At 49.2% G+C, this 15,292-nt stretch overlaps 1 protein-coding gene across 3 annotated transcripts in view; it reads right to left on the reverse strand.

Moving 5' to 3' along the window:
- LOC139754242 (AT-rich interactive domain-containing protein 3A-like) overlaps positions 1-14,857 on the reverse strand; it is a 141,195-nt gene extending 126,338 nt beyond the window's left edge. For all 3 annotated transcript variants that reach the window (XM_071671567.1, XM_071671566.1, XM_071671565.1), the window contains exons 1-3: positions 14,715-14,857; positions 4,815-5,120; positions 3,445-3,768 (exon numbers count right to left, since the gene is read on the reverse strand). In XM_071671567.1, coding sequence (XP_071527668.1) covers positions 3,445-3,768; positions 4,815-5,120; positions 14,715-14,750 — 666 coding nt within the window. In that variant the 5' untranslated portion in view covers positions 14,751-14,857. The remainder of the gene's footprint in view (positions 1-3,444; positions 3,769-4,814; positions 5,121-14,714) is intronic.
- Between the last annotated feature and the right edge of the window lie 435 nt (positions 14,858-15,292).

The raw sequence follows: 15,292 nt of genomic DNA on the forward strand, positions 1-15,292 counted from the left end.
AGGGGACCCGGAACTGGACACTGGGCCACGTCCGCCTGGCCAGGAGACCCGGAGCTGGACACGGAGCCACGTCCGCCTGGCCAGGAGACCCGGAACTGGACACGGGGCCACGTCCGCCTGGCCAGTAGACCTGAAGCTGGACACGGGGCCACGTCCGCCTGGCCAGTAGACCTGGAGCTGGACACGGGGCCACGTCCGCCTGGCCAGTAGACCTGGAGCTGGACACGGGGCCACGTCCGCCTGGTCAGTAGACCCGGAGCTGGACACGGGGCCACGTCCGCCTGGCCAGTAGACCCGAAGCTGGACACGGGGCCATGTCCGCCGGCCGACCGTCCGTCACCGCCGCAGACCTTATCATCGTCCGAGTCATTAGCGCTTTTGTCCCTGGCGGCCGTTGGCTATAAATCGTCGAGGTAGTTGGTGGTGAATATTACCCTGATAAGACTGCTGCTGCTGCTGCTGCTGAGGTCAGGGCCAGGCCGCTGGGGTCATGACCCCCAGTGGCCCCCTGACTCCAGCACTACTGATATATATATATATATATATATATATATATATATATATATATATATATATATATATATATATGCTGGTGGCCATTGGGAAAAGGAGTCATGAATTATCACGAAAGCGCTCAGATCTTCGTGTTTCATTATGAGAGAGAGAGAGAAAGAGAGAGAGAGAGAGAGAGAGAGAGAGAGAGAGAGAGAGAGAGAGAGAGAGAGAGAGAGAGAGAGAGAGAGAGAGTAATGCAACAAGGTATGAAACAAGAAGGAAAATGTAAGGCGTATGCCAACAAATCTAAGGACGGTACGATGGAGAACACCTGAGCACAATGTCACGCACTGAACCCACGTTACTTGTAGAAAGCAACTGCAGCGTGTAATCATTCTGCCGGGTTCCGCTCTCTCTCTCTCTCTCTCTCTCTCTCTCTCTCTCTCTCTCTCTCTCTCTCTCTCTCTCTCTCTCTCTCTCTCTGCTGAGAAAGGCACTGTCTCTACACAGTTTGAATACCTCCCCTTCTTCTTTATGGACAGGATAATCATCAACGACTCAACACTGCTTCTCTGACAAAGTAACCAAACCGCCAAGTAGCATTACAGGTTTCACGGGTGATAAGAATGCGGAACACAGAGCCACGATATGGAGTCATCGGGAATGAGGGTTACATACGAGGAAACCCTCGTGAGACGCGACCCCACCCTAGTGGGGCGTCAAGGTAGAGCTGGTGGTTTTAAACACCCCTGTGTGGTTGCCAAGACGGCAGCGGAGGAGGCACCAACAATAGACAATAACACATCACGGATGCACGCAGCACCTGCTCTTGTGGTCGCTGTGGGGGCCACGACTCCTCCAGGAGTGAACCCTGTCGCTGGGGCGGTCGCCTGGATACGGGAGGGTGGTGGCTGTAGGCGGCCGGAGACCCAGAGATCTACCAGGTCCTTTGCCATTAGCAGAGAGGTGTCTGGGTCCAAGGCAGTCCGCCCCACCTAATGCCTCGCTGATGACGGAAGGTGGCAGAGTGAAACGAGGCGGTGACACGATCGCAAAACGGTGGAATGGGAACGAGTGAGAACTGACGGCAGGTTTGTGGAACAGAAAACTCACGCTAGGCTTACCACTGAACGGTGAGACTTGGCCAGGCAGCTTAATGCTCTACCTACAGTAGCCGGCCAACGCGAAGGAAGGGCGAGGACTTTAGGAGCACAAGTAGAAGCGAGAAAGGCAGTCAGGACACGAGTAAAGACGATTCGTGGTCAGTAAGATGGCCAAGAGGACACGGTACAACATCGAGTGACAGTGGCATCAACCTAAAAGCTGACAGGTTTGTAGTAAGGCACCATAGGGGATGGGCACGCAGCCCGGTCCTACCTACGAAGTCATGGGTAACCTTGTCATTTTGGTGAGGTCGAACTCGCCCTCGTATTCCCATGTGGGTCTCGCTTTGAACGATCCGACGAGACAAGCAACTTTCCCACACTCTCGAAAGGTAATGGTGTGATGGACTGTCTCCTTTCTAAATGTTTCTATCCACCGACGTCTTACTGTGAACCACCACCACCAGCAGCAGCAGCAGCATACTAATTCTCGGACAGATTAGGTACAGCGGTCACAGCCGAGGCAGGTGGGAGGGAGACGCAATAGCGTGCGTGAGGCGGGAGAGTTGCGCGAGGTCACAGGTCGTCCATATTGGGTCATGACGATGTGGTCGCCGTCGCCGGGTCACCATTCCAAAGGCGTCCATCACCGGGAGCCTCTCTGAAGATGGGCTGGTCACGAGGAGATCACCAAGGTGTGCTTAACGATGCTCATCAGTGTGACTCATTATGATGATGGAGCTCCGCTGACACATACCAGCGCCCTGAGGCGGGTGGCCATCCTCAGCAAGCAGGATGCACCTCTCCACCTGTGAGGCGTCTCGTCCAGCTGACGGAGTCGACGTGCTTCTCCACCTGTGAGGGTCTAGCTACCAGGGTCGACAAGCAACCCCTCCCTCCATCTGTGAGGTGTTTGGTTCAGTTACCAGGGTCGAATCCCTCTACCTGTGAGGTGTCTGGTCCAGACACCAGGATCGACAAGTACCGTCCACTTGTGCGGCGTTTCAGTCTACCTGCTAGGCTGATGCGCCACACTCTCCCCTGCACATCCGCTCACTCAGGAGTCTAGGACCTCGCACCTGGGGTCTTCTCTGCACCACACCCTTCCCTGCGCACCTCGAGCGCGGCTTCAGTCACCAATGGTTCATGACGGCCGCCTCGATAGATGCCCTCTAGAAACATTATCAGATAATGGAATATTATCAGATAATGTAATCGAACCAACTCTAGATAGTAGAAGTTTATTTGATAAAAGTGATACGAAGGTAACTAGACAAACTATGTATTGAAACACGCAGTCTGCCTCACAGCAGCATAACGCCAAAATGAAACACGCTTTGTCTTCACGAGTTACGCAGAACAACGGGTATTCAACTTCCTAACTACTAGTTCTCGGACAAATTAGGTACAGCGATCACAGACGAGGCAGGTGGGAGGGAGACGCAACAGCGTGCGTGAGGTGGGAGAGTTGCGCGAGGTCACAGGTCATGCTTGTGGTTCACTTGCCTCTCCCCTAAGCCTCAGACATTTCAACTTACTGGTATTTCTGATAACTACAGAGCTTCCGGTTGTCACAACTCAAAGCTGCAGATACTGGCTGGTTCTCCTATTGAAAGCCATCAACGTCCCCTTAGATTCTGACCTCTTGTATGATCCGATTACCTTCCAAGCGTCAGGTTTCAGGCCTCTGCTTGCAATCTAAATCACGACCGCACTTACGGACGTACACAAGCACTTGCCTACATACACACACTCGCATAACTTCAACACATGGTTCGCCTTGATGACCATGAGGGACAGGTATGCTACAGTCATGGGTTATGAGGAGAATCTTGAAGGTGCTCACCTGTTTGAACTGCTCCTCGAAGCTCCAGGACTGGTGACTCTGGTGTGGCTCGGGCGTGTGTGATGGCGTACGGGTTCCGTTCCCGGACGAGTCACGTGAACCTGCCGAGCCGGGAGTGGGCGGCATCTGAGAGGTGGGCGGGAGGCCGACCGTGCTCGGGATGAAGGGCAGGTGTGGCCCCGGCGGCACCAGCGACGGCGGACCGCCGCCTCTCATGGCGTTCATGAGCGCTTGTGGTGATGACAGGAGAGACTCCCGCTGTCGGTGTAGCGCCTCCGCCCGGAGCACCAGGTCCCGCGAGTCCTCGTCACCCTCACCGTCCTCCTGCAGGGTAAACAGTAACGTTACAAAGGCAATGATCCGTCCTTCTCAGCTCACTATACTACACTAAGGACAATGGTTGGATCCGAAGCTTATAAATCCACTGATGACCTTCGTTTTTATGTCACTCACCTCTGGTCAGCTTCTCCTCTCTCTCTCTCTCTCTCTCTCTCTCTCTCTCTCTCTCTCTCTCTCTCTCTCTCTCTCTCTCTCGGGAATTCTGAAAGATCTTTCTTTATGGCTTTCCCTCTCCCATCTCCTCTCAATTCGGGCCTGGTTAGATTTCAACACTGCATAAGCGCTTTCTCCTACCTTTACCTCTTAGCTAGATTTCACTCACTGTCAGTTATTGCTTCAGAACGCTACATTACAATCCTATAATGACATGCACACGTTGGTTATAACTATATATCCTCCACTCTATCCTGAAAGCCATACATGATATACATCACGAAAAATTGCTTCCCAAAAGCTGATTTTCCATCGACGTCGTAATTATCATTCTTGGAAGCTAGCGTTATCTCATATATATATATATATATATATATATATATATATATATATATATATATATATATATATATATGTATATATATATATATATATATATATATATATATATATATATATATATATATATATATATATATATGTATATACTTAGTCGCTGTCTCCCGCGTTAGCGAGGTAGCGCAAGGAACCAGACGAAAGAATGGCCCAACCCACCCACATATACATCATACCTATACATTTCAACGTATACACACATATACATACACAGACATATACATATATACACTTGTACATATTCATACTTGCTGCCTTCATCCATTCCCGTCGCCACCCCGCCGCACATGAAATGGAATCCCCCTCACCTCCCGCGCGAGGTAGCGATAGTGCATCAGTTCTGTCCATACTCCTATCAGGAATTTGTAAACACACTAAATTCTAACCTTTGACCTGACCCTTCAGCTCTACTCTCCCGGCTCTCCTTGCGACTAAGATTACGGAAAAGACGTGTGTGTGTGTGTGTGTGTGTGTCAACTCACCTCTATCTTTTTCTTAGCTTGAAGAAGGCTGTGGAGGCGGTCGTACAGGCTGTGGACGTTGTTGTTATTGTTGTTATTGTTGTTGTTGTTGTTGTTGTTGTTGGGAGAGTGTGAGGGGAGGAGGAGGGCGGCGGCGTCGTGGTGGTGGTGGGGGTTGGCCAGCAGCGTGGCAGACGACACCTGCTCCCGCAGCTTGGCCAGGATGTCCTCACCTTCCACCACGCTCATGTCCGGCTTGAGGGGACTGTCGCGCCCTCCCTCCTCCTGCAGCCTGGCAACGCAGCCCTCACCCCGATCTTCACACTCCTGCAAAACATCAAATGACACCTTAGAAACTGGAAGGGATCACAATTGAGCGCGTGATCAACAAACTTCCCTTCTTACCACGTCTCTTCGCCGTATATCAACTGACTGTTACGATTCTTGCTTGTATCTCCCCCTGATGATGTGATAATTACATGAAAGTGCACTTGGGAACTTATCGTGTTTCATTTCCCTGTGGTAAGAAAGGAATATATATATATATATATATATATATATATATATATATATATATATATATATATATATATATATATATATATATATTGGATGGTACAACTACACAGCAAGGGGAGCTTAGTGAGAGTAACGTATGGACGGAGGGCCCAGCGAGGCAGGTCCTGTGTGTCCTGCAGGTCCCAGGAAGGACCTGGATGGAGGGCCCAGCGAGGCAGGTCCTGGGTACCCTGCAGGTCCCAGGAAGGACCTGGATGGAGGGCCAAGCGAGGCAGGACCTGGACATCCTGCAGGTACCAGAAAAAACCTGGATGGAGGGCCCAGCGAGGCAGGTCCTGGGTATCCTGCAGGTCCCAGGAAGAACCTGGACGAGGCCCCAGCGAGGCAGGACCTTCTGCGGTCTGGCGACTCTCTGCTCGGTGATTTAAGGGCCCCATTAGCCAGGCAGAAGGGCACTATCCCACACGGCCCCTACGGGTCACTCTCCCTGGCTAGTCCAGCTTGTGGTCGACCTTCCTGACGCCCCTCCCACAACTCCCGATCAGGAGGATCAATATTGTTTCGACGGGTCGACGCTGACTGAGGCATCACAGCCGCACGCTGACACAATACCTGTGAGAGGCGGCGACGGGCACAATGCTGACCACAACCTCGCCCTCTGGCTCAACCTTAGGAACCTGCCCTCCCTACCATCACCAGGGTCCTCCTCGCTGCCCTTAGCCTCGACCTCAGGAACCTACCCTCCCTACCGTCACAAGGATCCTCCTCGCTGCCTTCCTCTACAGGAGTTCCTCAGCGGGACCTGCTGTTCCAGACACCGGCTGTCCGTCCATCGTGACGACCTGTGAAGGACTGGGTTCAGCAGACACCAAGCGACAGCCTTCACCATCCCCGGTCACGACCTAACCCAACACAGGTCATCACCAGCCCCACTGCCACCAGCGTTACCCAAACTGGTCACCCAGCAGCCCCGTTGGTCACAGCCTTAAGATACTGGTCAGCCGGAGCCTTGCTAACTTCAGCCCTAAGACAATGGTCACCAGAGGCCCTCGCTAAATCTACTACCTCACCAAGCTATAACACCTGGAACAGTCCGGCATCAGCCAGGAACAGAAGAATGAACCAACCGCGGGTATTTAACCTCTTAAGCTCACAGTCATCTTTTGAGAATACCTCGTTCCAAGCGCAACAACTAATAACAATAATCTACATATATGTATATATATATATATATATATATATATATATATATATATATATATATATATATATATATATATATATATATACAGGGGCTCGAAAAACCATTAAAAAAGATACAAGAAAATTCCTCCGTTGTGGAATTCTTTCGAATTTGATGACTTAATGTTATACCTAAAAACTCCCGCTGCCAAGTCAGTTCTTCGATGACAATTTGTTCATAAAGATTCATGGCCAGCTTTTTACTACCGTCGCAACGCACCACCGTCCGAGATTTTCTACTCCGTTACCGAAGTCGCTATTCTGACATGTATGTCGTTACATTCCTTGTCATGTCCAAGTTATCAGCATTTTGAATTTCATGGCCCACGATTACGAATCCACACTACACAGCATTTGAAGATATTAGAAAGGAAAGGAAGTGCTACTTTATATATATATATATATATATATATATATATATATATATATATATATATATATATATATATATATACACTTATCATAAAACAACCTCCAACAGCCAGGACTCGAACCCAGGATCATAGATGAGCTGTTAGCGTTCCCGACTACCACGCAGAATGTCTTGGGTTCGAGTCCTAGCTGTTGGAGGGTGGGTAATACGTGTTCTATGAAAGTGCGCGTTCATATGCACTATATTCGTATATATATATATATATATATATATATATATATATATATATATATATATATATATATATATATATATATATATATATATGTGTGTGTGTGTGTGTGTGTGTGTGTGTATAAAACACTTTTGGTTCTATCGCTTCTGATTCTGGGATCATGTACGTATGTATGTGAGAAAGAGGCAGAGAAACACGACTACCTTATGAACCTCACACAACTGCACCAAGTGTGGGACAAAGGACACGAGCGAGCGGACCGACGGACGCCTCTCTCCTCAACACACACACACACACACACACACACACACACACACACACACACACACATTCGGTCACCCCTTCGTCCACCGGTCGCTGTGACCACAACCTGACGCACACAGTTTTCCACAAACACGTCCCATACATTCCTTCCTTGTGGCATCTTTCCGCGAATTAGACTCTCGTCTCCAGTGGGCGATTCATACAGAAAGCACTTCACGATGATAACATTTTTGCTTCATTTAGAATCCTTTTATTACCAAAAGGCGGAGCTCCTGGTCCTTCTTATTACAAAATCCTGGGTTCGGTTCCCCTTTGAGGCCCCCCTGGTGAGCGGCCAGGTATACCATTCCCGCCAGAACCCAGCGATGATCAACTTGACGACCTTCTACAGCGACGACCAGGAACCCTCAGCTCAGGACCCGGCACACCCTGGGTGCTCTATATGTCTCCTCTCCCGCCACTTCTCTCGCATTTAAGCCCTAATCAAAACAAATCCGTTGCTTTAACAAAACGGCTCATCCATTAATATTCATGACCTGATTTTGAGTATGATCGAACGCTAGACATTAATCCCAGCTGCTGTCCATACCAGTTCATTTTTTTTTTTTTTCTTCTCTCCAGGCGCAACATGGAGGCAGCGAACACCTGCTCCTTCGGCCGGCGTCCATGGAGCGAGCATCTCAGGCCCACATTTATTATAATTACCGAACTGGTTCCTCCGGCGAATAACCTGATTAAACTGAACTAATCTTTCAACTTACGGCACATCGCCGCTCGCCGCCGCCACCCGCGACGGTGAGACCCGACGGAGCTGCTGACGACGCCACCAGCAGCAGCACGACGCACAAAGGAAACACCATTAAAACGTCATCGTCCAGTGCTCTCTCTCTCTCTCTCTCTCTCTCTCTCTCTCTCTCTCTCTCTCTCTCTGTCTCTCTCTCTCTCTCTCTCTCTCTCTCTGGCCCCTCTCCCCCCCCCCTCACCTGCACACACCCTTCCTCTCTTTCTCTCTTCTTTCCCGCCATTACGCGGGAGACATTCATAACAGTCCGTGCAGCAGGTGACTATAGGGTTCAGGTCAGACTTTGGCGATGGCATCTCCTGCCTCACGTCTCGGCCTCTTCCACCGCTGCAAGGGGGCGTCACGGGACCTCGCCCTAACAGCGGTCGGCAGAGGGGAAGGACGACACTATACCCAGCGACAGGATTGAGGTACCAAACCTCCTTAGCGTCAGATGAAAGACCAACCTGAAGAAGCCGAAGCCCTCGTCAGATGCCAACCGCGACGTTGGGTCGTTCCTGTAATGGCGGTGTCATGCCCCTCCCATCATGGTGCCTAAGAATATTTTATATAAGGTGAGACGGCACAAGCACCCGGGGCCCTTAATAAGGCCATCTCCTTAATGTTATATATATATATGTATATATATATATATATATATATATATATATATATATATATATATATATATATATATATATATATATATATCATCCCTAAGGATAAGGGAGAAATAATATTTCCCACGTATATCCTGCCTGTCGTAGAAGGCGACTAAAAGGGATGGGAGCGGGAGGGTGAAAATCCTCCGCTCCAGTCTTTACTTTTCCAAAAGGAGCAGCAGAGAAGGGGGCCAAGTGAGGATTTTCCCCTCAAAGGCCCGGTTCTCTGTTCTTGATGCAACCTCGCTAACGCGGGATGTGGCATATATGTATAACATATATATATATTTTTTCTTTCTTCTTTTAAACTATTCGCCATTTCCCGCGTTAGCGAGGTAGCATTAAGAACAGAGGACTGGGCCTTTGAGGGAATACCCTCACCTGGCCCAATTCTCCGTTCCTTCTTTTGGAAAATTAAAAAAAAAAAAACGAGAGGGGAGGATTTCCAGCCCCCCGCTCCCTCCCCTTTTAGTCGCCTTCTACGACACGCAGGGAATACGTGGGAAGTATTCTTAATCCCCTATCCCCAGGGATAAACATATATATATATATATATATATATATATATATATATATATATATATATATATATATATATATATATATTTATATACCGTAGCCTGAACCAGTACCCATTTTACTGACCAACCCCTAGAGGTGGATGAACAGCTGGGTTGACGGTAGACCGACTGCCGCGACCAGGATTCGAACCTATGCGCTTCGACCCTGGGCGGCCCGTGAATGCGTCACGGTCGGGAACGCTAACCGCTACACCACAAGCTTAATATCACCCCATTTTGAAGTAGGTCCTTCCTTCTCTGAATATGGAATCGGCCATGTAGACCGGACCTCAGTGAACCAATGGCCGGGTATTTACGAAACTTCTGACTGGACTGGGGCACGTTCCTCAAAGGCTCGATTCGGTCTGACGATGAACGATATGGAAGGAGGAGGCGATCCCGCACTTAAAACAAAGATCTTGAACTTTGCACTGTCCCAGAACGACACCTCCTGAGCCAGAGGGTGCGAACTCTGGTTTGGAGGACGTAGCCTCTGGTCTGGCCCACAGAGGTCTGATCAAGCGCCAGGTCGTCATACCTAAGGGCATACACCGTCAGATGTAAGCTTGAAAGGGACAAATCCAGGTCATGGATCTCTGTCTCTGAGGTGGGAATTTTCTGAAACGAAAATTTGGCCAGGAGCAACTAACCATATATACATGTGGCTAATACATCACAAAAATTACAGCCTAAGAAAATAAAAGACACACATACGAAATCAATCATATATAGATATATATATATATATATATATATATATATATATATATATATATATATATATATATATATATATATGGGATTTCTACGGCTAATGCGCTTCATGCAGCATCCTCAGCAAAAACGACCTCTTTTTGCTCACGATGTCACCACCTACAGGCAGAGCCCAGGAACTTCCCAGAGAGACAGATATGTGTGTATACATCGAGGATAAACGGCAAGACCCTTCCGCCAGCATAACCTCTGGCTCTGCACCTGCCATAAATCTTTATCGCTGGCGTTTTTATCGGACATTCCAAGTTGAACGCATCAAACTCCTCTTTTTTTCCCTTGATTTCAAAGCGTTCACGTCAATGAGGGGTCATGTCGAGGTAGGTAGACCCGCCTGCATATACATAATCTTGAACACGAAAGCACGACAGTTGGGAACCATACAGAAGGGTCGTACCGTCGTGCTTAAGGTTACACTGGCAGCCCGACTCACTACTGACCCTCACAGCGACGTAGTGCGGAGGTAGGAGAGGTGTCTCCTGAGGATAGCTCGTGGGCACTCCTGGTGACACTGGCTGCCACTGGCGATACTTTGAGCCTCTTCCCCAGTGCAACGGGCTGTCCTCCAACGTTCGTAAGATACAATCAACTGAAGACGACTCCCGCTCTTCTCCTTGTCCTCTCTTGTCTCTACATATTCAGATGAAGACAATTTCCCCATCTTCTTCCCACTGACCCCAGCAGCGTTGAATGAATCAGCGATGTCATCATTACATAGGGACATTGAGCTGCTCTGCATGTTTGTATTACTGCCATCAATCTTCGTTTCTGATGTGCAGAGGAGCTGTGGCATCTGGGTGCAAATGAAGCACACCCGAAGCCCCATGGTTCATCCATCGACTCGAGACGTTTCCGCTTCGAACTAGTGGAGGCTTCGAGACAAATGCAGAGGCAGTCAGCGAGAGGGGAGCGCGTCCCGCCGCTGATGTAATGCAATAGCGGGCAAGTGAGCACCTGGGTTGCTGTCTGAGCTAGGCCGCCTCTTCTAACACTTGTCTCAAACACTAACACGAGTCATGAGGTCTACGGAGGCCAGTATAACACACATAGGAGCGGGTCAATACTGCAGTTCATTGGCTCCCCGCATAAGTACCATGAGACTGAATGTGTACAACAGCAGTTTCGTGTGTACCCACAGGTATCTTTGTCCTGGAACGCAAGGTGAAAATCCTTGGAGATGGACGGCACGACACTCGAGCATTACGCTATCCCTGAGCACGACAGTACTACGACCCTTGGGTAAGATGGTGTAATCTCATAGTCGGGTCAAAGTCCAGGTCATCATACCTATGGGTTACGGCACCGTCTTGCTCCAGGGACTGAGGAGGACGCTGCCGAAGTCCGATCTGGCTTTTCCATCAGAGGGACGGACGACTGTCGGAACCACAGTGATAAATACCGGCAAGGCGTCCCTGCAGGAGCGAGGGAAGAGTAGACTCGGACCACAAAATGCGATTGACTTTAGTGTCCCTGTATAACTCAGGGTTGCGAGTCCCATTCATCTGTGGACGGAGTCGACAAAAGAAAGTCACCGTGGGCACCTACAGGCACCACACACGTTCCAGCTTCTTGTCTCATTCCTGGAAAGCGAAGACATATCGAGTTCTCCTCCCTGGACAGCGATGAAATGTCCACTTCTCGTAAGACTGTGGTGTGGCACAGAGGCAAGTCTGGGGTGACGTGGAGGCAGGACTGTGGCGTGACACAGGCAGGACTGACGCTTGACACAGCTAAAGAGGCAGGTTACGTGACACAGATGACATAGGGGCGGGCCTGTGGCATGACGCGGGTGGCACAGACAGGGATGATCACATCTCATCGACACACCCTGAAGTAATATGAACATCACTCACTCACGAGAAGTGACCTTACACCTGCTAATCCACCCGTTACCGTAGAGACAGACCGCCGAAGGATACACGCCACACACGCGCACTCTTCATCCACAAATCCCTGATTTAGAGTCGAAGATTATTAGGGGATGCGATGCAGCCAAATATTCATATACCCACGACAGTAATTCTACCTGACTCTTCCTCTCGTGGACACGAACCATGTGGCCTGAGGAGGACTGGGACACGCACGAGGGAAAAAAAAATGTTGCGGGGGTCCGAAACACGGGCCCCGTCGCTGTCGGCTGACACCAGAAGCCGTCTCAGCTCCACCTGAGGAACCTCAGACAGGGACACGCCGATCCATGGGTAGACAGTACCAGGCTCTCTTAACCATTCTTCAGTTCAGCTCCTCTACGCAAATACATCATCTAAGCACTCGTTTGTAGAAGAAGAAAAAAAAAAAGAATGGAGCAGATAAGAGACGAATAGGAGAGGGAGGCACGGCAACAAAGAGCTAACGAAGATAAGGGTGAAGTGATGAAGGGAGGGGAGAACACTGATCTCAGCGATGTTCTCTACTGGCCTCACCTGCCTGTACTCCCCCTGAAGACAACGCAAGAGACACTGTAGCCGGCACACCAGTTTGTGGCACCCTGTCTGACGACAGTCTCTCTGGCACTGTGCCCTGCGACAATTTTCATGGTCTCAGATCAGGGGCGCCTGGGAGCACCGGAGCCAAGTGATGATCTCCGCCGTTCTATAAGACATCCCGTCTGCTGACGAGACGTGTGATGGTTGAGGGAAGCTGATGGGGCTTTGAGGAAACCTTGGCTGCAGCAATCCGGCAAACAGAGGCGAAAGCAACTTCACTCTGGCACATGAAGCTTAACCTTTACTGATAACGATGTCGGGGATAATCTGGCTCAAAGTACACTTCCCTCCGCAGTGGCTATTGAGACTCTGCCAGGATGAACTGACGACTCTCTAGCGGTGGCACAGCTCCTGCCGCCGGGGCGACGTAACATGCAGGATCTGTGTTGTGGCAGGATGTGTGTGTGTGTGTCTGTGTGTGTGTGTCTGTGTCTGTGTGTGTGTGTGTGTGTGTGTGTGTGTGTGTGTGTGTGTGTGTGTAAGCCACGCCAACCCAGGTCTTTGAACCAACTACGATGAAACAGTCTTCCAGTGTGGAATCTGTTGCGCTTCCTAGTAACGCACTGGAAGCTTGAGGTCAGTGCCAGGTTGTGGTTGTGGGAGCGCTTATGGCCGTGGATGACCCAACAACGTTATGGAACTGTTATCAAAGAACGGCACCATTGTAATATGCCGGGAATACTGCCCGTGGCACTGTGAGGACAGTCGCTGTCTGGCCCTCTGGTTTTAAAGACACGTACGGTCATATAAGGCGGAGGGGGAGGAGGCCTTGTGGCACTGCTGACCACAACCGAGCTGGTCGATGACCGCCGTCACCCGCGACAGGAGGACAACAAACCCACGACTCTTCCCCTCCCCTTAGGATGATCCGCCATACAACCTGACGGTGCAGCCAGAAGTACTCCAATGGTAACGTAGCGGCGGTGGGCTGGCTCTGAGGCGAATCTGGCGTTTACCTCGGGGTCGACGAAAGATGGTATCTGTGGACACTTTGGAATTTTCCCTGTGGTATTCATGTTAGAAGGTTCTAGGCTTACATTCTGTGGCATGTATGCTGTGGAAGCCTTGCCAAAAGAAAAAAAGAAAGGCATTTTCAAGAAGAATTATCTAAATTTCGTCTATGGCATATTTTTCTTTCATTTTACTCAAAGGCACTTCATTCAAAAGACATTGTTTAAGGCCATCTAAGAAAATAAATCGTCTGGCTGAAATATGAATATAAAACATTTCACTAATCACTTTTATTTGGTTATACGCACAATACTCCGTCAGTAACTCGAATAAAGCATAAAGCACTTTATCAATTACCCTTACTTGGCTACACGTAAGGTAATTTGTCTTGTTTCATAATTACGTTACACCGGTGTTTTGAATTACTTTCACAGCGTTAGGTGCCATTCTAAGTTGACTTTAGGTTAGATAAAGTCGTAGTACTGAAAGTTCTAATTCCGCTGAGCAATAGAACTGATCACAGAGCCTCGTCTCAAAAGTAGCAATCCACGCTATCTTGCAACACCCCCATTGTCTCTACCCTGTGCCTATGATATATACACATAGATACGTTCACTATCAACAGATATGCCACTGTCGTGCACTTCGCCGAGAGGGATAGAGAGAGATTCGGTCTGAAAAATATCGCACCAGAGGATCTGCTTCCTGATTACCCAGTTCTCTTTAAAGTACGAGATGACGTGATTTCTTACAGTCACGTTAAGATGGAACAAAATAACGTCATCTTTGATATCACGTCATAACGTTGGGGTCTACTGGTAACCCAGCTCGTCTTCACCAAATGACATTTGTTGATACGAAGTATTTACCATGAAGCACTGGAGGCAAATATGCCATTCCTTGAGGGTATTTTCAGGCCATGCCAACGCCATGAACCACATCTGAAGACGAACCCACCGCCCAAACCCACGTGAGCGGCCCCCCACCTCCCGCAACATCAAAACAAACCCGGTCGGGAAGATTGTCATCCTAACGCAGTGTTGTCCGTCTACGTCAAAAGTTGAGGGAGCGACTTACCATCCGACCGTCATCCTCGATTTCCGGGTGCTCCATCTGGTACACGGGAACGGGCTCTCTGTTTTTGACCCGAATCTTGACGGATTTCTGGGAACAAACGTACTATTTGGATTAGCAAAACACTCGCACTGTCTCTGACGGACTACGGAATTCAACTGAGGGAATCGCTAGGATGAGTCCTGGCCTGGCTGCGCTGCCAGACGTCACCAACGTAAACAGGTTATACCCAAGTTATTACTAGTCATTATATGCTCAATATTGTCTCTAACAATATACTACGCATTGAAAACTGCGTTCTCTCATGATTGGTAAAGGACATATATAGAATACAGCATTCTGAATAGGAATGTCTTTCAAATTGTTGGAAAATAACCCGTCGACTGCTTGGCAGCCAATGGGATGCGCGTGTCTCAGCCAATATTGGCGGGTTAAGGCGTGGCTATCATGGGAGGCGGAGTTTGATCCCTCATGATTGACCAATGATAGCAGTTTGATAGCGCCACTGGGGCCCTGTACGTCACCAGTGGCGAGTTCCAGTACCGCCGTAATGGCTAGTTCCCCGAGAGGGGCGGAGTTTG

The sequence above is a fragment of the Panulirus ornatus genome, chromosome 16 (assembly GCF_036320965.1).
Source record: "Panulirus ornatus isolate Po-2019 chromosome 16, ASM3632096v1, whole genome shotgun sequence".
NCBI lineage: Eukaryota > Metazoa > Arthropoda > Malacostraca > Decapoda > Palinuridae > Panulirus > Panulirus ornatus.